At 39.4% G+C, this 22272-nt stretch overlaps 1 protein-coding gene across 2 annotated transcripts in view; it reads right to left on the bottom strand.

The window, feature by feature from the left end:
* MACF1 (microtubule actin crosslinking factor 1) overlaps positions 1-22272 on the bottom strand; it is a 330626-nt gene that overhangs the window by 224715 nt on the left and 83639 nt on the right. The window contains exon 1 of one of the 2 annotated variants that reach the window (XM_069479776.1): positions 5057-5165. The exons of the other annotated variant lie outside the window; for it this stretch is intronic. Coding sequence (XP_069335877.1) covers positions 5057-5165 — 109 coding nt within the window. Of the gene's footprint in view, positions 1-5056; positions 5166-22272 lie in introns of those variants that run through there. 2 annotated transcript variants of the gene reach the window in all.

Genomic DNA, 22272 nt, shown 5'->3' with positions numbered 1-22272 from the left:
TTCAGTTATTTGAGTAAAGGCATATTAGTTATGTGACTATTTATCCAAATATTTATTGTGTCCCTATTACATACTTAACAAATTTTTAGATAACCCAAATGGAGGACACACAGTTAATGCCATAAATGGAAGAATTAAAGTTTTAAAAAATCTCAAAAAGTTAGAAGAAGTTGCACCAAATTTCACAGGACAAAATTTAATTAGGATACCTATAAGTCTTATGCTGAAGTTGAAGAAAATCAAAGGTACAACAGTAACTGGAGGCGAGACAACAACAATTCATCTATAAGGTTTGGCCATTTTATAATTGATCTTAAGTTTAATATGACTCAATAGTGTGATGGAGCTGCTTTAAAAAAAAAAAAAAAGGTGATGCAAACTTAGGTTGTACTTCATATGGTCCATATCCAGGCATTACGGCTGGTCCTCCTAATGGACGGTTAGAAATGGAAAGAGCCTTAAGAGATCAGATTATCTAACCCTTTCATTTTTACAGAAAAAGAAAACAAGACCCTGGAGAGGGAACAATCTATCCTTTCACAAACACACAAAAAATTCAAATGTTCTTCTCCAATAATCATAAAGCCTTTTCCCGCTTTCACTATTACAATGTGAGATACTAATAAACTAAAACACAGGGCAATTCTATATCATTCAATTAACCCATCTACCTCAGGCCACAAATTAAAAAAAAAAGTCAAGCCTTCTAAATGCACAGATAAACAGGGCATGGTTCCTCCTATAGCTTATAGCTAATGCTATCTTTAAATTGCTCATTTATTTGTTTAAGTAATATTTACTGACACCTATTTTGTCTCAGACCCGTGAAGATACTGAGATGATTAAGAGTCCCTGTTCCAACTGGTGGGGAGAAAGAGACAAGCTAAGCAAGACAACAATACAGGTTTGAATAAGCCGTACTATCAGAGTGCTACTACAGCACAGAAGAGGAACTCTTATTTTACTCAAGGAAGGCTTTCCAGAGGCAGTAACCACTTACCCTGAAGGACAATCATCAAGTAGTCTAGTTGAAAAGAGGGTACAGGCATTTCAGGTAATGATCTACCAGTTTTTAAATGACACTGGAGTACTGGGTGCTTAAGACAGGAAATAAAACTGGTGAAACAGGCAGGGAATAGATCATAAAAATCCTTTTTTGTCATGATGAAGAATTTGAACTTTCTTCTAAAAGCAGAAGGGAAGCATAGATGGATTTTAAGCAGGAGAGTGATACAGGCAGCTCTGTATTTTAGAACGATCACTCTGGCTAAAGTTAGAAGACAAACTGGGGAGGAGAGGAAGAAAATGGAGGAAATAGATTATTTTAACAGTTCTGGAGAAAAAAAATGAAGACTCAAACTAAGACAATAGTAAGTTCTGAGACTAATGGGGTAAGATATGTAAATGTAACTGTGAGCAGTTTTCAATATTGAAAACTATTTAAAATTCTAAATACTGATTGTTAAGCCCTGTCTTATAGGTACTACATGGCTTTAGTACAAACTGCCTGTGTCTTCCTGTATCTTGTTTACATCCGCTGAAGAGCCGGTGATGTGGCTGTAAAAGCCACGTGTTTATATAACCAGATCTCATCAATCATTATGAGTGATTTATTCCCTGTGCTTGTGCTGCACTCCCTTCACTTCCCTATGTACACACATGGTCACCACATTTTCAAAGCAAAAACAATAAATTTAACTGTCCAAAGGGACTATTATAATGATAAGGAGTTAGGAAATCATATGCAGTAATGGAAAAGGAGGTGTCTAGCTTAGAGAAAACAGCTTTCAAATGTAAGCTAGTCTGACATCTAGAAGAGGAAGTATGCTTAATCTTTGCTAGGCAGAATTTGGTCTAAGAGGCATAAATTACAAAGAGGCAACTTTCAGCTTAAAAAAGAACTCCCCAGTTGCCAAGAAAATGAACAGTCCATAGGTTGTTTGTTCTATAATCAGAGAACTTCAAGCAAAAGAAGAATGACTTCTGACAAGGATAGGACTAAGTAGGAGGTTGGACTGGTTAATGTGTAAGGTCCCTTCCAAGTTTAAGAGAAAAATAGAATATGTTATCAACTCTAAGTGTGGAAGAAATATAAAGTCTATACAAACATAGTGAGAATTTTCTAGAACACAGTATCTTAGAACTGCAGGGCTAAAAGGAACTATATTTAGTCCAGTGATTTTCAACTCTCACATCACACTTTTTCAAACAAATCATATATGGAACTCAACATATATAATATACAAAAGTAGTCTTTAATAGTATAAGCCTATTTTATATATTCAAATTTGTTATTTAAAAGTAAAATGTGTAACCAATCAGGTAATTTTTATTAAAATTGGGAGATTATATTAATTGCAGTTATATTTACCTCAGAATCTGATTTCTTTCCTTTTCCTTTTTTTTTAAAGACAGAGTCCGGCTCTGTCACCCCTGGTAGAGTGCAGTGGCATCATCATAGCTCACTGCACCCTCAAACTCCTGGGCTCAAGCGATTCTCCTGCCTCAGCCTCCCAAGTAGCTGGGACTACAGGAGGGCGCCACCACGCCTGGCTAATTTTTCTATTTTTAGTGGAGACAGGGTTCCATGCTTGCTCAGGCTAGTCTTGAACTCCTGACCTCAAGCAATCCTCCTACCTCGGCCTCAAAGATAGTTAGGATTATAGGTGTGAGCCACTGCACCCGGCTGGCATCTGGTTTATTTCTATTTTGTATTTTATGGCCGAGAATCAAGTTTTTAAAACTGGTTCATACAACTAAGTAGAAACAAACAGTTACAGTTTCACAGTCTGCCTGATAATGTCAGGATATTATTCAAATAAACTGATACAAGAGCCTGAAAGAATAGCAGAAATATTTGTTTCAAAGTTTAATACCTTCAGTATCTAAAACTATGTACATTCTTTATGATATGTAAATATAAACAGAAAAGTAAGACAAGAAGAACAAAAAATTTTAGTATACACTAAACCAATATTACAATAGTATTGCATAGCAATGTGTTACCCACTCACTATTATGGACTTAACACCTGAGCTGATACAACTGAGCCTTGCCTAGATGATGATAATGATGAAGATGGTAATGATTAGGTACAAGACCTATGTTCTACAGTCTGTCCTGCAATACTTCCAATTTTTTAAAAAAGACCAGATTAGAAGAGATGATCTTCATGGCTTTAATCAAGTGTACATTTATGGGCAGTAAAAAATATATACATAGCGATGGTAGAGAAACTTTATTCTCTGGTGATGTCCAGCTGGCAGGCAGTAATTAGAGTGAACATGTTATTTTTTAAAAACATTTTTAATAGATAAAATGTATCTTAAGATTGAAATTATAATAAAATGGGTGCAGAATATCTTAAGTACCTCCATGGAAGATTTGTTACCCATAGTCCCCAACTGAAAAACTACTTCTCTAATTATAGACAAACTGAACACAGCACATTCCCAATATAACTATTAGGTATTAGAATCAAAGTTGTTTCATAGAAATAAAAAGTTTTTACAAGGTATTTTTCTTATTTTTATTTCAATGTATTTGATGGTTGTTTATGAAATTAACGTTTGTAAAACATAAAAAAGAAAGCATTTAAAAGATAGGGCAATGGCTCCATAGATAGATAGTTCCATAGAAAATCCTACACTAAAGCTAAACTTTTAAAGTATTAATCAATTAATAACAATTAGTAGTTTAGAAATGTCATTACCATAATGCACAAGGAAAGCAGTATACTCCATCAAAATGATATTTATTTTCTCATTACATATGAAATAGTAAATAGGACCAAATAACACAAGCTTCTTTCTAAGCTCAAATACAGGAAAGCCACTTTGGGGTGTTTCTTGTTTGTTTGTTTTTAAAAAACACACCACCACACAATCAAATATATTTCTAAATGTCTGTCTCTGGTTTTTGCTGAGATAGACACACATTGGGATCTGGACATTTAGTCAAAAGTTTTTCTGGGACTTACTGGAAGGGACGCTGGAGAATGAATCTAACTTTAATTTTGTCAACCATTCATGAACTTTTAATAGAAAGCTAAGTAGTAAGTCATCAAATCCCCATCTTAACTTGTATACATTGTAACTAGTGTCTACATACCTTGGCTTGAAGGTGGTGAGCCCACCACAATGACAGTACTGAAAGCAATGACACCCAGGGGTATACTCCAGGAAAAATTAGACCTTATTAATCTACAACTATGGAGATTTAGAATCAGCAAAACTCAGGCTGATCCCTGCACCGGGTGTTTAGAAAGTCCGTAGAATATAATGTAACTAATAGTAATATGGGAAGAAAGAGGGTTCTGGCACCACTAAAAAAAAAAAACTTTAAAAAAAATTATCAGAGCCTGATTCCCTAGGAAAGAGAACAGTTAATTTCCTGCATTGAACAGGATGACTTGGATACACATAGCTAAACCATGTAGCTGCCTGAGGAGAAAGAAATAGTGTCAATTATATCAAAGAGAACACAGGCACGCACACTAGTGTTCCAGGATGCACCTCGGCAAGGACACCACTCTACCCTTTCCTCCGACTGATCCTTACTCCCCTGCCTTTTCTCACCCCAAAATACGCCAAATCCAGAAACTTCTCCAATCTCACAAGTTTTCCCAAATCTATACCTGGAGGAGGGTGACAGAATTACTGTATGCTTTTGTTTAAAAAAAAGGATTCCCCCCCCCCAAAAAAAAAAAAACCACTCTGAGATAGAGAAAGGAATGGCTTGATTCTCTGAGAAAGGACATAAGTCAGCATAGCGGCCACTTCCCTCCAGCTTCGAGCCCAGACATCACCTCATCTAACCAGCACCCTCCAGCCAGACAGCCTCATAGAACAGGAAAGAGTCTAGGTCCTAAAGTGGCCCAGTTACTTCAGTATATTCACACACACACACACACGCACACACACACTCTTATGTCTGACAGCACCCTACGTGACATACTGGCCCTTTAAGGAAAGCAACTGGGAAGACCTCCGTCATTTACCCCACCCTCAAAAGCCCCACAGTAGATTTAAAGAGTAACTCGGCACCAGTTAGTTACCTGCTCTGCCCCGGGCACGTCTCTTCCAGTATAGAACACCGGCAACTCCAAGTATGTGAGTCAAAATAAAGATGGTTGGTGGCAAATAAGATGAATCTAAGAGAGGCATTTCCAGGCCTGTCCTTTCTCCTCTCTTGAGTTAGCCACAGCCCACAGCTCAGCGCAGGCCTCTGGATGCCTTTCTCCTGAGGTTACTGCTGTCCTGTACTATCAGTGCAGAGGCAGAGGCCCGGAGCTTAGTGTTGTCAGAAACTTCCTGGCGGCTTCTCCTCCATCTCGCCTCTGACTGTTTTCAGCAGGCAGTAGTAGACTGGGACTAAAACTGTACAGTGTATCTCAGACAAAGCCCAGGAAACAACTGGCCAGTGGGGGAGGGGAAAGGGAAGGAGGAACAAGGAGAGGGGAAAGGAGCGCCTAAGCCAGTGTCAAGCTGACTCAAACCTCTATCTTTGGCATCCTCCGCTCAGCTTAAACAAACAAACCTCAGACCCTTCTACAGGGAGGGAGGGTGTCAGAGGACGTCACATTCTTAACTTTCCATTCCCAGCCTGGTTGGAAGGCCAGCCTTCAGGATGTAGCCAGAAGAAAAATGTCACAGAAGCACTAGGGAACCTCTTGTGGGGAGATGGCAAAGTACACAAGGATGTGTAAGCGTCACAAGGACCCCAGTGCTGTCGAGGGCAACTCTCCCACACCCACAACACGGGAGGAGGAGCAAGGGACCTGAACGTCACTACAGAGAGGATACATACAGAACAATCTCCCATGAAACAGAGTGATATCTAGGCACTACGAAGATCAGCAAGGAGAGCAAACTCCTGTTAACGTCTGGGGAGCATTTTTCAAGGGCTGAAAAATCCACCTAATTTCCACTAGCTAGTCAAAGGGGCATCAGGAAACTCAATGACAGCAGAAAACAAAACCAAGGCCTTCTTACAAATAAAAACTTGAGATGGACATTGTAGCAGCAACTGAAAACACTTTACCACTAGAATGGCTAAAATTAAAGACTGATAATGCCAAGACCTGGCAAGGATATGAAGCAAATAGAACTCTCATATACTGCTCGTGGGGGTATAAATTGGTAAAAACACTACAGAAACAGTTTGGCAAATTCTTATAAAGTTAAGCATAATGCATACCAGATGACCCAGTAATCTCACTCCTAGGTATTTACCCAAGAAAAATAAAAACATATATCCACACAAAGACCTATATATGAATGTTTATACCAGCATTACTCAAAATAAACAAAAACTGGAAAACCCAATGTCTATCAACCAGTGAACTTACACACAAATTGTGGTGCATCCATATAATGGACTACTATTCCATAATAAAAAGGAACAACAGTGATATGGACAATTCTCAGAAGCATTATGCTACATGAAAGAAGCCAAACACAAAGAGCCACATACTGTGTGATTCCATTTATATGACATTCTAGAAAAGCAAAACTATAAGGACAGAAATCAGAAGAGGCTGAGGGTTAGGGAAGAAAATTGACTAAAACAGATCACAAGGGAACTGTAAGGGGTGACAGAAGTGTTCTTTCTGGTTGGTTGTGTTGGTGGTTCTACAACAATATACATTTGTCCAAACTCACTTAATTGTACACCTGAAAAGGTGAATTTTATAGTATGTAAATAATACTGCAACAAACCTAACAAACATTTAAAGGCTGGGAAGAATTTTATACAGCCTAAATTGAGTATCAAAAGTCTCATAGTACCACTGCTCCTCTCCTTGTCTGCTTCTCCATGAACAGAGATTTTACAAAGCACAATGTGGACACACAACATAACACTGAAGACTCAAATAGCCAGGAATACATCTAAAGACCTCTATGACACCTACCATCCTTCACTCAGGGAAAGTAAGGGTTATAGCCTCGTCTTTCTACCAAACTAGCTCTTCATTTCTAGGGTGCCTATTATACTGTGGCATATATAAAGATACTATATTGCTTTAGATATCTGTAAAGTTACCTTTTTTCTAATAAAAGAAGAGTGTTTTAGATTTGAATAACCTACTACCCAGAAAGATAAAAAAGGGTCCCTTGATAGGAGAACTAATACAATAGGAACTTTTTAATATGGCATCAAGATCCTCTATAATTTTATGCTAACTTACGTTTTATTCATCAAATATTTATTTCATGCTATGTGCCAGGCCCTGTTCTAAGTACCAGGGACATAGTAGTGAACAAATCAAATACCTTGCTCTCACAGAGCTTATATACTACTAGGGGAAGACAGAAAATAAACACAAACAAGTAAATATATAGCTTGTCACATAAATACTACAGAGAATGCTAAAGGGGATGAAGAAGAGAAGGGAGCGCCTGTGGGGGAAAGTTTGCAATTTTATATACAGGATGGTCAGGAAAGGCTCTCTAATAAGATGACATTTGAGCACAGACCTAAAGAATATAAGCAAAAGCTGGGCACAGCACCTCGGGAGACAGAGGTGGGCGGAACGCTTGAGTCCAGTAATTCCAAGCTGCAATGAGCCATGATCATGCCACTGCACTCCAGCCTGGGAGACACAGCAAGACCCCGTCTCTAATTTTTATAAAACAGAAAATAAAAGCAAACAAGTCATATGGCTATCTGGAGAAAGAATGAGCCAAAGAACAGCAAGTGCAAAGTCGTTAAGGCAGAAGTACGTTTGTTGTATTGGGGGAACATCAAAGAAGCTGGAGCCGAAAGAGAAAAGGGAAGAGTATCAGGAGAGGGGTCAGACTGCCTATGGCTGTACAGGCCATTTGTAAATCCTTTGGCTTTTATTCTAGGTAAAACAGGAAGGCTTTGGAGGGCTTTGTGTGAGACAGTGACAGGTTTTAAAAGAATCCCTCTTGTTGCTGTGTTGAGATCAGACTATTGAGAGACAAGAATTGGTGCAGGGAAACCAGCTATAATGCCAAGACAATAATCCAAGAGAAAATTAGTGGCCGAGAAATGATGATGGCTGGCACCAGGGTGTGGTGGTAGAGATGGTGAGAGGTGGTCAGATTCTGGAATAATTGTAAAGAAAGAATCATCAGAATTTGCTGATAGACTAGATGTAGAAAGAGGAGGGAAAGAATAAAATAGCTACAAGGTTTTTGGCCGGAGAAATTGAAAAGATAGGACTGCCATTTCCTGAGATGGGGAAGAATACCAGAGAAGCAGAGGGCTTGGGGTTCATTTGTGGTTGTTTGGTTTTGGTGGAAACTGGGGGGAGAGGGGAGTTCCCTTTTGAATACATTAAGTTGAAAAGCCTACCAGACATTCAAGTGGAATTTTGTGGGGTTTTCTTTTTGTTTTTTCTTTTTTTAAGAGACAAGGTCTCATTGTCACCTAGGCTGCAGTGCAGGGGCACAATCATGGCCCACTGCTGCCTCAAACTCCTGGGCTTAAGCAATCTCCCCATCTCAGTCGCCTGAGTAGCTGCAACTACAGGTACAAGCCACCACGCCCTCAAGTGGAACTTTGACTAGGTAACTGAATATATGAATCCAGAGTTCAGGGAGAGACCCAGGTTGAAATTTTAAAGCCAGGAGACTGCATGACATCACTTAGGGAGTAAACATAAAGAGATAAGAGATCAAGCTCAAGGACTAAGCCCTGGAAACTCTCCAACATTAGCAAAGGAAGGGGAAGAATCACTAAAAGAAATTTAAAAAAGAAGAGCCAGTGGATTAGGAGGAGAACCAAAAACCAAAAGAGCAAGCTATCCTAAGAGCCAGGTGAAGGAAATGTTCTAAGGAGTAGTAGTAATTAACCATGTCAGAGCAGTTAATGTGTCAAGATGAGGATTGAGAATTGACCATTCTAATGTTTTACAAGTTCTTTAGGTAAAAAGAAAATAAAAATAAATAGACAGTTGACCATCGAATTTAGCATTATGGAGGCCACTGGTGACTTTGACAAGGGCAGTTTTGATGGCATGGCGGAGAAAAGGCCTGACTGGAGCTTTGAATGCAGTGAATGAATGGAAAGAGAGGAATCAGTGACAAGTAAAAACAACTCTTTCAAGGAATTCTGCTGTAAAGGGAGCAGAGAGAGCAATGTAGGGTCAAAAGAGAATTCTTCTTGACATGTGAAATATAATAGTGTTTGCTGCAGGGAATAAGCACTAGAGACAGAAAAAAGATGTCGTAGTCCAGTGGAGACTAAGCTGGAGCTCCCTCGCTTGTGAAACAGAGCATTTTATTCATTCATTCAATTAAAAAATATGGAGCATTATGCTAGACACTGTGGACATGAAGATGTTTCTGACATGCCCCTTGCTGTGGAGAAGTGACGCTCCTGGGCTGTGATGGTCAAAGATGGACTTGCTTGGTAATGAAACTAGCATTTATTAAAGAGCTACTATAAAGCACCTTCACATCTGTTACTCCATTTAATCCCTACAATAGCCCTGGGAGGTATATGTTATCACCCCCACTTTATAAATCAAGAACTTGAGGCTCCAACAATTCAAGTTATTTTGCCAAGATCACAAAGTAAGAAAAAGGATGAACTGACATCTGAACTTTTAGCTGCCTGATTTCAAATCAATGTATTTTATCACACTGCCTCCCTTTGCTAAAAAGCTCCAGCAAAATAAGTACACTAACTTCAGGTTAAGCAATTTGAGATATTTATATGTTTGGAATACTTCCTCTTTACAAGACTTAGTGTAAAAGTAACTCCACCTGGCTCTAAGGAATGACTCTCAACTTCAACACAATATATTACCCTGCTAGCGCTATCTCACCACTTCACAATTGCCTTTTTTGTAATCTTACAAATACCTTCCCTATATTTTCATTTCCCAAAGTGAAAGCCATTTCTCTGCTCTATTCTGCTAGCAGAAGCTGTTATAAAACCGTCTTAATTAGTATACATATTTGTGCCATTCAAAAATACCTAGGAAATCTGGAAGAATAAAAATCCAAAGCACTCAAATACCAAGATACATTCTGAATCTGCCTTTGTTATTAGAGAAGACAATGAAAGACATCCAAAGTAATTTTCCCTTCATAAGATCTTCCAAAGGTGGTGTGCTATAACTTGGATACATAACTTTTCTATAATACATATAACAGGTAAAAAGTTTGCCTGTTGTCAGCCTTTGTGTATATTTATGTATGTACATATGTACAAAGGAAGCGAGAAGGGGAAGGGAACTGCCTTTGTGAAAACAAAACAGATTTTTCACTTGGCGAAACTAAGATGGATCTGTGTGCAGTCATGTACAGGAAGTGGTTAGAGGCTAGCAGGAGGGAGCAACTAGTTTTCTTTTTAGAAATCATTTATTAGACAAAGAACAGGCCTTTAAAGTCACATTTAGCACCCTGCAGGATATCCCTTTCTAACAGCCAACGGGCAGAGCCCCAAACCATCCGAGAAGCCTTGTAGAAGCAAGACTCAGAACTTCATTAGGATTTTAGACCTGCCTCTGAGATTACTTCACTCACAGAAATTTAGGATGGTCTCCCACAACCATTACCCACAAGAAATCTCAGCGCACAGTAATACCCCAGAATTACTTTAATGTTCGCAACTGAGAGCAAAGCAAGCCCATGAGAAGGTATGGTAGACGTTTTATTCAAACTGCCATGAAGTTTTACTTGGTCTCAAAATAACTGATATCCATAAGCCTCATAACTTCAGCAGATACAGACTAAAAATTTAAGACGCATCATAATTAAAAGACCAAAATCTAGAAAAATAATGCTTATAAAAGAGAGAAGACTTTTTTTTTAAAGTTTTTTTTATTTTTATTTTTATTTTGAAGATAGGGTCTCACTCTGTTGCCCCAGGTTTAAGTACAGTGGCATCATCATAGCTCACTACAACCTCAAACTCCTGGGCTCAAGAGATCCTCCTGCCTCAGAATCCCAAGTAGCTAGGGCTACAGATGCATGCCACCATGCCCAGCTAATTTTTATTTTTTGTAGAGACAGAGTCCCGCTATGTTGCTCAAGCTGGTCTCAAACTCCTAGTCTCAAGCGATCCTCCTGCTTCACCCTCCCGAAGTGCTGGGTTTATAGGCATGAGCCACTGCACCTGGCTGAGGACTTTTTTTTTTTTTTTTTTAAATATAACAAATATACTTGAGATTATAAATTTGGTAGAGGGAATAGCATATGACTGATAGGATTGGAAACCTTGGGTTTCTGGGAATGGCAGGATCCAGGCATCAAATCCTGGCCCTGAACTTCTTGTCATCTGTCTCCTCTGATGAGTACACTAGGCATCCAACTGCAGATAGGTAGAGGATGTGGGCCTCAGAGTAGTTAATTAGGAGATATCCATGATTGCACCTCTGAAATTTAGCAAGATGGTACTGAGAATGCAATAAACATGCAAAGGCCCAGAATGTCTAAAAGAATTTTCTACATACCGAAGTGTCACCAAATACAATAAAGTAAGGAAAATCTCCACATTTCTTGCTCCATAAACCTCGATGCCATGAGCATTTTATAGTAGCATGGTAATTACAAGCCCAGTCTGCCTGGATTCAAATCCAGACTACTATATACATCACATTTAGCACCTTTTGGGCAAGTCACTTAACCATGTGGAATCTCAATTTCCTCATCTGTAAAATGATTAATAATAGCTGTCTCACAGAGATGTAGTAAGGATTAAATGAGTTAATGCATTTAAGGTGCTTAATATGTGCTCAATAATTACTAGCTATTATTATCCTTACTTGGAGGAGCAGCAAACAAACCACATCTGACTACAAAGACCTCTGAATATTTCTCAACTGTACAAAACCTTGGCAAACTGATAATTTACCTATCACCTAAATTACCTAATCTATTTACCTATCTCTGTCTCCAACCTGCCAACCCTGCCCTCACTCATCATGAGATTAATCTCTGTGGAACATGTATAAATGATTGGCATGTCTTAAATGTTCAATAAATGTTTACTTGTAACTTCATTCTAAAACTTTCTATTTCTAATCTGTCAGCAAATTAAGTTCAAAACTCTTTGGCTTCACAATATTTCCCTCATTTACCCTGAAATATTTTTCCTTCCCATCTCCATATGTCAAAATCTCACTCCTATGGACCAGCTTAAAGCCAATACTTCCACAGAATTTTCCCTGGTCCCTCCCTCCACGCTAGCTAGAAGTAAACTTCCCCCTCCCTTGAGTTTTAATTATATTTCATCTGTTTCTCTATCATGATGTTTAGCACTTTCTACATTATAATAGTTGACTACATATTTTTACTCTCTCACTAAATTAAGTTTTTGAAGCTAGATGAATGTCTGCTCTCCTTTATAAAATCTTAGTCACTAAATCTTAGTCACTATTTGTAGACTGAGTGAATAAATAAACTAGTGAACAAGAGGGTCTAAAGAGCACTGTAAGAGCAAGAAATATAAGGGGAAATCACACTAGAAAGAGCAAAACTGGGCCCAATAAACTATGACTATTCCCAAAATATAAACATTTCTTCTAGGAATGCATCTATTTTGGCCACAAGAACATACAACAGAGAGCAAGTGCCTGGAAAACCACTCATCTTATGGCAAGAATAACTCAAAATGCTCCTCTAGATAGGCCCAGTAGATATTAATAATATACACAAAAAGGAGTCAAACCACCTTTGACAGTGACTTTCCAAATCTAACTGGGAGTTTAAAGGAAAAAGTGACCCCAAGAACACGAAAGTAAGTTTTACTTTTTTCTTAGAGCTGGAAAGAAGCCAGTATATTAATTCAGAAATTCCACCCCTGGAAATCTCTCCAGATATAGATTCTGCCCAGTATCTAAACTCTGGGTGGTTTTCTTGTCAAGCTCAGCAATCGAGGCTCTTGCCCTTGAGAAAGAAAGAAAAAGTAAAAATGTAAAGCTAAAGAGTAAGGGTAGAAAATAAAGTGGAAGATGCTCTGGTACAGCACTTGGAAATCTCAATCTTAAACCACAGAGCCTCTTTCTTTCTCTCTTTCTCTGCCCATAACTCTAAACTTAGTATAATCTTTTGGCCAAATCTAGATTCAAATTCTGACTTCACTTTCTCTAGCTGTGTCTTTGAACCAATTATTAATACTTATAATCCTCAGTTTCCTCATCTACAAAATGAGGATAATAAAATTACCTCTTCGCAATGTTACATTGAGGGTTACATGAGAAGATGCATGGAATATTTGGCATACAATGAACATTAATTATTTTAAAATATTAAATGTATTTTATTTATTTACTTATTTATTTTTGAGACAAAGTCTCACTCTGTCACCTGGGCTAGAGTACAGTGGCGTCATCGTAGCTCACAGCAACTTCAAACTGCCTCGACCTCCCAAGTAGCTGGGACTATGAGCACGTGCTACCATGCTGGGCTAATTTTTATTTATTTATTTTGGAGAGACAGGGTCTTGCTATTACCCAGGCTGGTCTTGAACTCCTGGTCTCAAGTGATCCTCCTGCCTTGGCCTCCCAAAGTTCTAGGATCACAGGTGTGAGACACCATGCCCAGCTAAAAATATTAAATATTAACTCATTAATGTTAACTATTGTTATCATCAATACTAAACAAGAGCATTTACACCCCAGCAGAGCACCAAGTTATCTTTGGTGACCAATGTAAGGAAGTAAGGTAAAATGTGTGGTATTTAACAGCCCTAAGCCACCAACTCAAGGAATAAATCAAATTAGGCTTTAGCAGCACTGGATAAGAATATCTATTCAACTTTAATAGCCATGTTACCATTTAAAGTCATCCCTCTCTCTGGAATTCTGACCACTTCCCCCAACAAAATAATAAGATCTAGCTACTAAACTTTTTTCAGAAAACTCTGATAGTCGACATCTTAAATAAATGGAAAAAAGGACATAAAAGGAAAAAAACTCTGTCTATGGGGACTACTCCCGAATCTTGCAAAAGATTGTTACTTTTGTCCAAAAATATTTCTTATTCCAAGTGAATGCACAGTAAGGGATAATTAGCATCTTACTCCTATCTAGCCTAAATATGTTTTTTAAACGCTTTTCCAAATAAAAACAAAAAATGGTCTCAGTGGGAAACATCTTTAGTGCAGTCTGGCTAAGAAGCAGGTGATCAACTCTAGTTTTCCTGAGACACCTTGAACACAAGAAGGCAAAGTGGGCATGAGAGTCTATGGATGGCATGCAGCTGACCAGGAGCTCAACGGCAAAGTAACCTGGCAGGCCTGTGAATGCCAATAGGAGAAGAGCCCAGGCCAAGGCTCTGAAGGAGAGCCCATGCCAACATGGAAGAGGCAGGCTTAAACTATTTATCCATGGAAACCAGGCTTTGCACACAAACAGCTAATTTTAGATCTCTGTAAGACGGATTTCCAGACCCTGGCAGTAACTCTACATGAAAAAGAAGAAGAATTTGCCACCTGTTTTGTTTTCACAAAGGCAGTTCCCTTCCCCTTCTCGCTTCCTTTGTACATATGTACATACGTCAGCTTCTTTCTACCTGCTGACCATTGGAGCCTGGTCAGAACCATAATCTGCAACACAAGAATTATGTCAGGCCGGGCACGGTGGCTCACGCCTGTAATCCTAGCACTCTGGGAGGCTGAGGTGGGCGGATCGTTTGAGCTCAGGAGTTCGAGACCAGCCTGAGCAAGAGCGAGACCCCATCTCTACTAAAAATAGAAAGAAATTATATGGACAGCTAAAAATATATATAGAAAAAATTAGCCGGGCATGGTGGTGCATGCCTGTAGTCCCAGCTACTCGGGAGGCTGAGGCAGTAGGATCGCTTGAGCCCAGGAGTTTGAGGTTGCTGTGAGCTAGGCTGACGCCACGGCACTCACTCTAGCCAGGGCAACAAAGCGATACTCTGTCTCAAAAAAAAAAAAAAAAAAAAAAGAATTATGTCAGTCTTTCTCAGGAGCATCTACGACCAGCCTCTGCTTATTTTCCAAAGAACCCTTCTGTTTTCATGACCTCTTACCAGGAGCCAAAGTCAAATGAAGTATGCCTCACAGGATCTCCCATGGCAATACCACTTCATAATTATGTGACCCTAGCAGCTGCTTAATATTTCTAAACTTTCAGGTTTGAAATATGTACAATGTATACAAAAATGTGTATTTCTTAGGGTAGTTATCAAGATTAAATAAGCAATATATACAAAGTACCTAGGCATATATAACATGCTTAATAAACAGTTTTCTTTCATTTAAAAAAAACTGCTCCTAAGATCTTACTCATAAAACCAATTCTATCTCAGCTTTGGTATCTTTCTTCACCTAGTATCTGGAATAATCTACTCTTCAAATACTGATATCCACAAAGTTCTTAATCAAGTTCACATCTTTTGTTTCTGCTCTCATAGGAAAAAAAAAATAGATAGTACTCAATGTACAAAGATGCTACAATAAAGACAAGGAATCTGATTGGTCCATCATAGGTTTAGTGACAGTTTCTCTCATTTAGAGCCTAAACCCCCAGTGACCCCTACTGGACAAAGACAGATATAGAAGACTGAGTTTTTTTGTTTTTTTTAACAGAGTCTCACTCTGTTGCCTGGGCTAGAGTGCCGTGGCATCAGCCTAACTCACAGCAACCTCAAACTCCTGGGCTCAAGTGATCCTTCTGCCTCAGCCTCCCAAGTAGCTGGGGCTACAGGCATGCGCCACCATGCCTGGCTAATTTTTTCTATATATTTTTAGTTGTCCAGCTAATTTCTTTCTATTTTTAGTAGAGAAGGGGTCTTCCTCTTGCTCAGGCTGGTCTCGAACTCCTGAGCTCAAACCATCCGCCTGCTTCGGCCTCCCAGAGTGCTAGAAGACTGAGTTTTATAACCAAGACAAATTGTGTACTGCTTTTAATTCTAGTGAAATTCCTGCACATAGAACTTTCATTATACAAATTCAAGCTTGTCTCTAAACCTATATACATCCATAACATACAAGGAAACAATGCTATACAATGCTTATATCCACCCAGGTCACTCCCTTCATGGGAAACATCAATACCACTGGCTGCCTAAATGGCTGTTCCAACTGGATCCCCAGTGTTTGTGGCTTTGTGCTGAGTCCTTATACAGAAAAGAGCAAACACAAGAGCAGTCACTGGCACACAACCTCTACCCCCAGTACCCTGCAATCTTTCCATTCCCCGAGGTGACTCATTCTCAGCACAGCCCAGACTACCCGCCTGCAGTCAGGGCCACTATGTGTGCCTGGTGAGTAATGCTTCCCCAGTGCATCCTCCCAGCTGCCTCTGACTTAGCAAGTCATAAAAGGAAATGTGGGTAACAGTTTGAAGTTTTAAGGAGAACACATGCCCCATCCTGAACACAAGGAGCAGTCCTCCTCTCAGCTCCCTGCAGGGACTCAGAGGTGTAGTGAATTCCCTCTAATGGCAGCCAGGTGGCAATACAGAAACAGACAAAGGCAGTAATGCCAATGACTACAATAAATCCTTATTCCCTAAAATTTGGGGACCACAGCTTCTACTCTGGATAAAACCAAAAGTGGTAGGCATGAGGCAGAGCCCAATCCAGCCTAGAGGTCGATTACTGTTCATTCCACCATACACTGCTTGTTTATCAACAGCTCTGCCCAGCGGAGAAGGCAAACCAGCCCCATTATCAGACCATCTGCCATCACTCAGCCTCACATTGTGAGGCAAGGCCCTAAGGAAAAGCCAAATCTCAGAGGAAGTGGGCAGCCTCTTAAGTACCTGCCCATCCACCCTCAAGTGCCCAAAGTAGGGGATGAGGAAAAGGACAGCATCTGGCTTTTTTTTTAAATTCAAAATATTAAGAGGGTACAAATGTTTTTGTTATATGGCTACCTTTTATAATGCTTAAGTTGGAGTTTTTAGTGTGCCCATCACCCGAATAGTGTTCACTGTACCTGATAGGTTTTTACCCCTCCTCTCTCCCCACCAATCTTCTTGATTTCCAATGACCTTTACATCTCTTCATGCCTGTGTATGCTCATCGATTAGCTATCAATTATTAGGGAGTATGTGTTGTTTGTTTTTCCATTCCTGGGATAGTTCACTTAGGATAATGGTCTCCAGTTCCAAGTTGCTGCAGAAAACATTATATCATTCCTTTTTATGGCTGAGTAGTACTCCATGGTACATATATATACACAGACACATTTTCTTAATCCACTCATGAATTGATAGGCACTTAGGTTGATTCCATATCTTTGCAATTGTGAATTGTCAGCATCTGGCTTTATCAATTAGTGACAGGCACACTTGATCTTCAACAACTCCTAAACAGACAATAGTTATAGTTCAACTTTCTCCCAGTAGATGTTCCTGGAGTACCTACTCCCTCAGACATGAATCTATGGAGCTAGTGCAAACATTCTGGAAATATCTGCCAAGAGCTAGATAAGTGAGAGAAATAGAGGAAGATCTTTAACACACACAATTCACTTAAAAAATACTTTGGGCAAATCTCTGATGAATTGTCAAATAGCAAAATGTTAATTACCTAGGACCCAACTTGTTCTGCATTCTGTTAGGTGAAAAAAGAATCACCCTAAATACATCATATCACTGATTTTAAAAACTTTCTTGAAATCAGGGTACTTTCAGTACAGTTGCCTACATTTTTCCCTACCTATAATCCTTAGTTCTCTGATGCTCATATGCCTTTGAAGAAAACTAGCTCAGTTTTAACAAAATCCAGAATATTCAAGATCTGAGGGAGGGAGGGAGGAAGGAAAGAAATTACCTACGGCATATCTCATTACTAAAACAAAAAAAGATATTTATAAAAATTCTCAACAAGAATGAAACAAAAAGTGCTCACTGGTTAACCTTTGATTAACCAGAATATCTAATTAACCATATATCAGACTTTATCAATGCATTTAGACATGCTAGGGAACTAGAGAATGAGATTATAGGTCCGGTTCTGTTCCTAGATTATATGACTTTCAGATCATTTAACCACACTAGATCTATTTACTCGTTCATAAAATGAGTTGAAATTCTAGATCTCAATTCTTTCCCAGCTCTAAAATTCTATGTTTCCATGAAATAAATATTTAGTTGCTAGGTACTATGTTGTTATCGATAATAAAAAAATTACAAAGCCAATCTTATACTATCCTTTAAGAGCTTACATTCTAACAAGGGAAATATGTATACAAATAATTTGAACATAAGACAGTACAGGCATAGTCATGAGGGGGGCAAGACAAATAGAACTCAATGAATGGAACTTTAGAAATTCAGTCAATGGAATGGTCATTTCCAGTTGAAGAAATTAAAAAAAAGACTTCCATGGATGAAGCATATAAACTGCGCCTGGAAAAAGGTGTAGGATTTCAACAGTTTGAAATAAAAAGAGTAGACACTGCAGGAGGAGAGACAGATGGCATGAGGAAGAGAATGGAAAAAAAAAGTACAAGTGACATTAGAACACAGGGTTTAGGTATTTGGGGTGAGTAGAGGCAGAGAGGGAGAGGGAATTAAATTGGGAAGATTAACTTCTGCCAACTTAACATGCACATTTATCTCCATTGCTTTTTGAAACCTCAGAAAAGTGAAAGTAAAGGATTAAAAATGGTACAAATCCACAGAAAATAAGAACAAGAAAAGAAATAGCAACAAAAGTTTGATAAACTGAGAGCAGATAAACAAACGGTCACTAATTTAAATTTCAGCTTTCTCTTTCTGCTAAGTACCTGTGGGGAATGGGAGACAATAAGAAACAAGACAAAGGGTTCTGTAGCACCTGGGGGGGCTCAGGACACCATCGGAAGCACCAGCAACCTCAGAGGGCTTGGTAGGACGGGAAGGAGTGCTGCAGGGTGAGGCTAAAACAAAATCGGCTGAAGTCAGGAGCGAGGTGCCTCAGAGAAAACAGGTATTAAGTGAAACTTGACATAATGAACGATAAGCCCCTTCCCCACTGCCCCACTTGGCAACGCCAGAGCTCTGGCTGCCAGAATTGGCCTCAAAGGAGACTGATCAGTTCTTCTCTGGGAAATCAACCTCCCCTACCTGGCTATTCATTAAGAGAACACCATTTAACAAGTCCCATGAATCAGTTTTTTAGGGTCGAACTCTTAAACATAAAGATCACCAAGAAACAAAAGATATTTTAAGAGAGGCTCTAACAGGAAAGAAAGAGACCAAAATGAACAAACAGAAGGGAGCTTGGAAGAAACAGAGACAATGCTGGAAGCAAAGGAAAATACTTTTTTTTTTAAAAAAAGAGAGAGACTCTAATTAATATTCTCAGAGAGACTTAAAAGGCACCATTAGCCAGGTGCAGTGGCAAAAGCCAGTAGTCCCAGCTACTCAGGAGACTGAGCCAACAGGATCCCTTGAGCCAGGAGTTCAAGGCCAGCCTGAGCAACACAGCAAGACCCCATCTCTAAAGAAAATAATAATAAAAATTTTTAAAGGCAATACTGCCATAAAACAAGAATAAGTACTATAGAAAGGAACCTTCAGATAAGAAAATTATTTCATACTTAGAAATGAAAAATATGATAGCAAAAATAAATACATCTAAAAAAGATAGAGCTGGTTATCTCTACCATAAATGACAGAAAAGAAAAAAAAAAGATGAGAAAATATATGGAGGTGGGGGGACCAGAAGATCAATAAAATCCAATATTCAACTAATAGAAGAACCAGAAAGACAAAACAGAGAAAATAGAAGAGAGGAAATTATTAAAGAATTATTAAATAAAAGATGTATTTTCAAATCATCGTAACATTTCAGAAAACTGGGGATAAAAGTAAAATGCTAAAAGCTATCAAAAAGAAAAACAAGTCACACATAGAAGTCAAGAACCAGAATGGCACTGGACTTCTCAACAGCAACACCGGAAACAAGGAGGAAGAACGCCTTCCAAATTCTGATACAAAGTGATTTGCAACTTAGAACGCTATACCCAAACTCTTAATGAAAGGAAAAGTAGAATAAAGACATTTTCAGATAAGCAAAGTTCAAAAATATTTATCTCCCATATATCCTTTCTAAGGAAGATACTTAAAGATATACTTCAATGAAAAAATGGAGTAAACCTTGAAATATGACAACATGAGATCCAGGAAACATGGGATTCGATGGGGAAGACAGGTGAAGGAATTTCCCAGTATGATGGTGAACAGAAGGCATCAGAAGATGACAGCTTTACTAAAGGCTGTGATAGCAACCCATCCAGAGGTGGATAAGAGAAAGCTCCTGGGGAATGTCTCCAAAGAAAGCTTTAAACTAAAAGATTATTTGGTAAGTTTCAACATCCCGAGAGAGAAGTCTTGGTGTCCTGTGGGAGACACAGAGTATCATGTAATGGTAATAATGCATGACAATGGGAAGAAGGGGAAGGGAAAGCATGTGTGTTAAGGGGGTAGGAATGAAAAAACTAAGCCCTAATTTTCTGTAGTAGCACATCAATAGACAATGTTTAAAACCAAAAAATCAAAATCACTAGAAAAAGAGTATATTTAAGGCCGGACGCGGTGGCTCATGCCTGTAATCCTAGCACTCTGGGAGGCCGAGGTGGGAGGATTGCTCAAGGTCAGGAGTTCAAGACCAGCCTGAGCAAGAGCGAGACCCCCGTCTCTACTAATAAATAGAAAGAAATTATCTGACCAACTAAAAATATATATAGAAAAAAATTAGCTGGGCATGGTGGCGAATGCTTGTAATCCTAGCTACTCGGGAGGCTGAGGCAGAAGGATCGCTTAAGCCCAGGAGTTTGAGGTTGCTGTGAGCTAGGCTGACGCCACGCACCCGGCACTCTAGCAGGGGCAACAGAGTGAGACTCTGTCTCAAAAAAAAAAAAAAAAAAAGTATATTTAAGAAATGTAGTGGAGGCCGGGCGCCGTGGCTCACGCCTGTAATCCTAGCACTCTGGGAGGCCGAGGTGGGAGGATTGCTCAAGGTCAGGAGTTCGAGACCAGCCTGAGCAAGAGCGAGACCTCGTCTCTACTAAAAATAGAAAGACATTATATGGACAACTAAAAATCTATATAGAAAAAAAAATTAGCTGGGCATAGTGGCACATGCCTGTAGTCCCAGCTACTCGGGAGGCTGAGGCAGTAGGATCACTTAAGCCGAGGAGTCTAAGGTTGCTGTGAGCTAGACTGACGCCACGGCACTCACTCTAGCCTGGGCAACAAAGTGAGACTCTGTCTCAAAAAAAAAAAAAAAAGAAATGTAGTGGAAAATACTAAAACAGCTAAATGACTTGGAAGTGGTTCTCAGATGCAAGTAGGGATAGGACAGGGGATTATTTCTATCATAAGCCTTATAATAATGTTAGATTTTTTGAGATAAAAATATGTATAATTTTGATTTTAAAAAATTGTATAAGGCCGGGCGCGGTGGCTCACGCCTGTAATCCTAGCACTCTGGGAGGCCAAGGTGGGCGGATCGTTCGAGCTCAGGAGTTCGAGACCAGCCTGAGCAAGAGCGAGACCCCACCTCTACTAAAAATAGAAAGAAATTATATGGACAGCTAAAAATATATATAGAAAAAATTAGCCAGGCATGGTGGCACATGCCTGTAGTCCCAGCTACTCGGGAGGCTGAGACAGGAGGATCGCTTGAGCTCAGGAGTTTGAGGTTGCTGTGAGCTAGGCTGACGCCACGGCACTCACTCTAGCCTGGGCAACAGAGTGTGACTCTGTCTCAAAAAAAAAAAAAAAAAAAAAAAAAATTGTATAGAAAGTTAGGCTGGATGACAGAAGGTTTTAAATGACAAGATGACTTTGATTTTATCCTATGGCTAATAATGAGCCCCTAAAGGAGTGATTTTTCTCCCTCATCAAAAAAACTCAAAGATGTTCAGAATCCCGCATGGATTCCCTTAACATTCTGGTTAATCGAGGATTTCAGAATATTTCTCCCTTACCACTGCTCTACCTCATGATAAAGGTCTTTAGCTCATAACGAAAGGGAGAGAGGACCTATATATGTTATGTGGCAGGCACAAGAACATGTTCGGGTCAAGACTGCTTCTGCTCAAATTCAACTGACAATGAGTCAGGTGGTGACTTCTGAAACAGCATCCTCACAGATTACCCTCGGGTGCTCCCAAATCGAACCTGCCCTAGGGAACATTCCTCCCTGGGTCCTTTGGCACATCACATGATTTGTTAGCTCATGAAGAGAGACCGGGAGACGGGCTGCTAAGAGGGAGGAGGAATATTGCTAACTAAGGCCAGGGAAGTCCAGCACCCTTCTCTAACGAGTAAGTTATCTGATTCCATCCTTCCTGACTCACTTCCTTCTTACCCTACTCCAAAGGTCA

The sequence above is a fragment of the Eulemur rufifrons genome, chromosome 8 (genome assembly GCF_041146395.1).
Source record: "Eulemur rufifrons isolate Redbay chromosome 8, OSU_ERuf_1, whole genome shotgun sequence".
Lineage (NCBI taxonomy): Eukaryota > Metazoa > Chordata > Mammalia > Primates > Lemuridae > Eulemur > Eulemur rufifrons.
The sequence above is the reverse complement of the archived record's forward strand: the minus strand, read 5'-3'. Positions and strand labels throughout refer to the sequence as shown.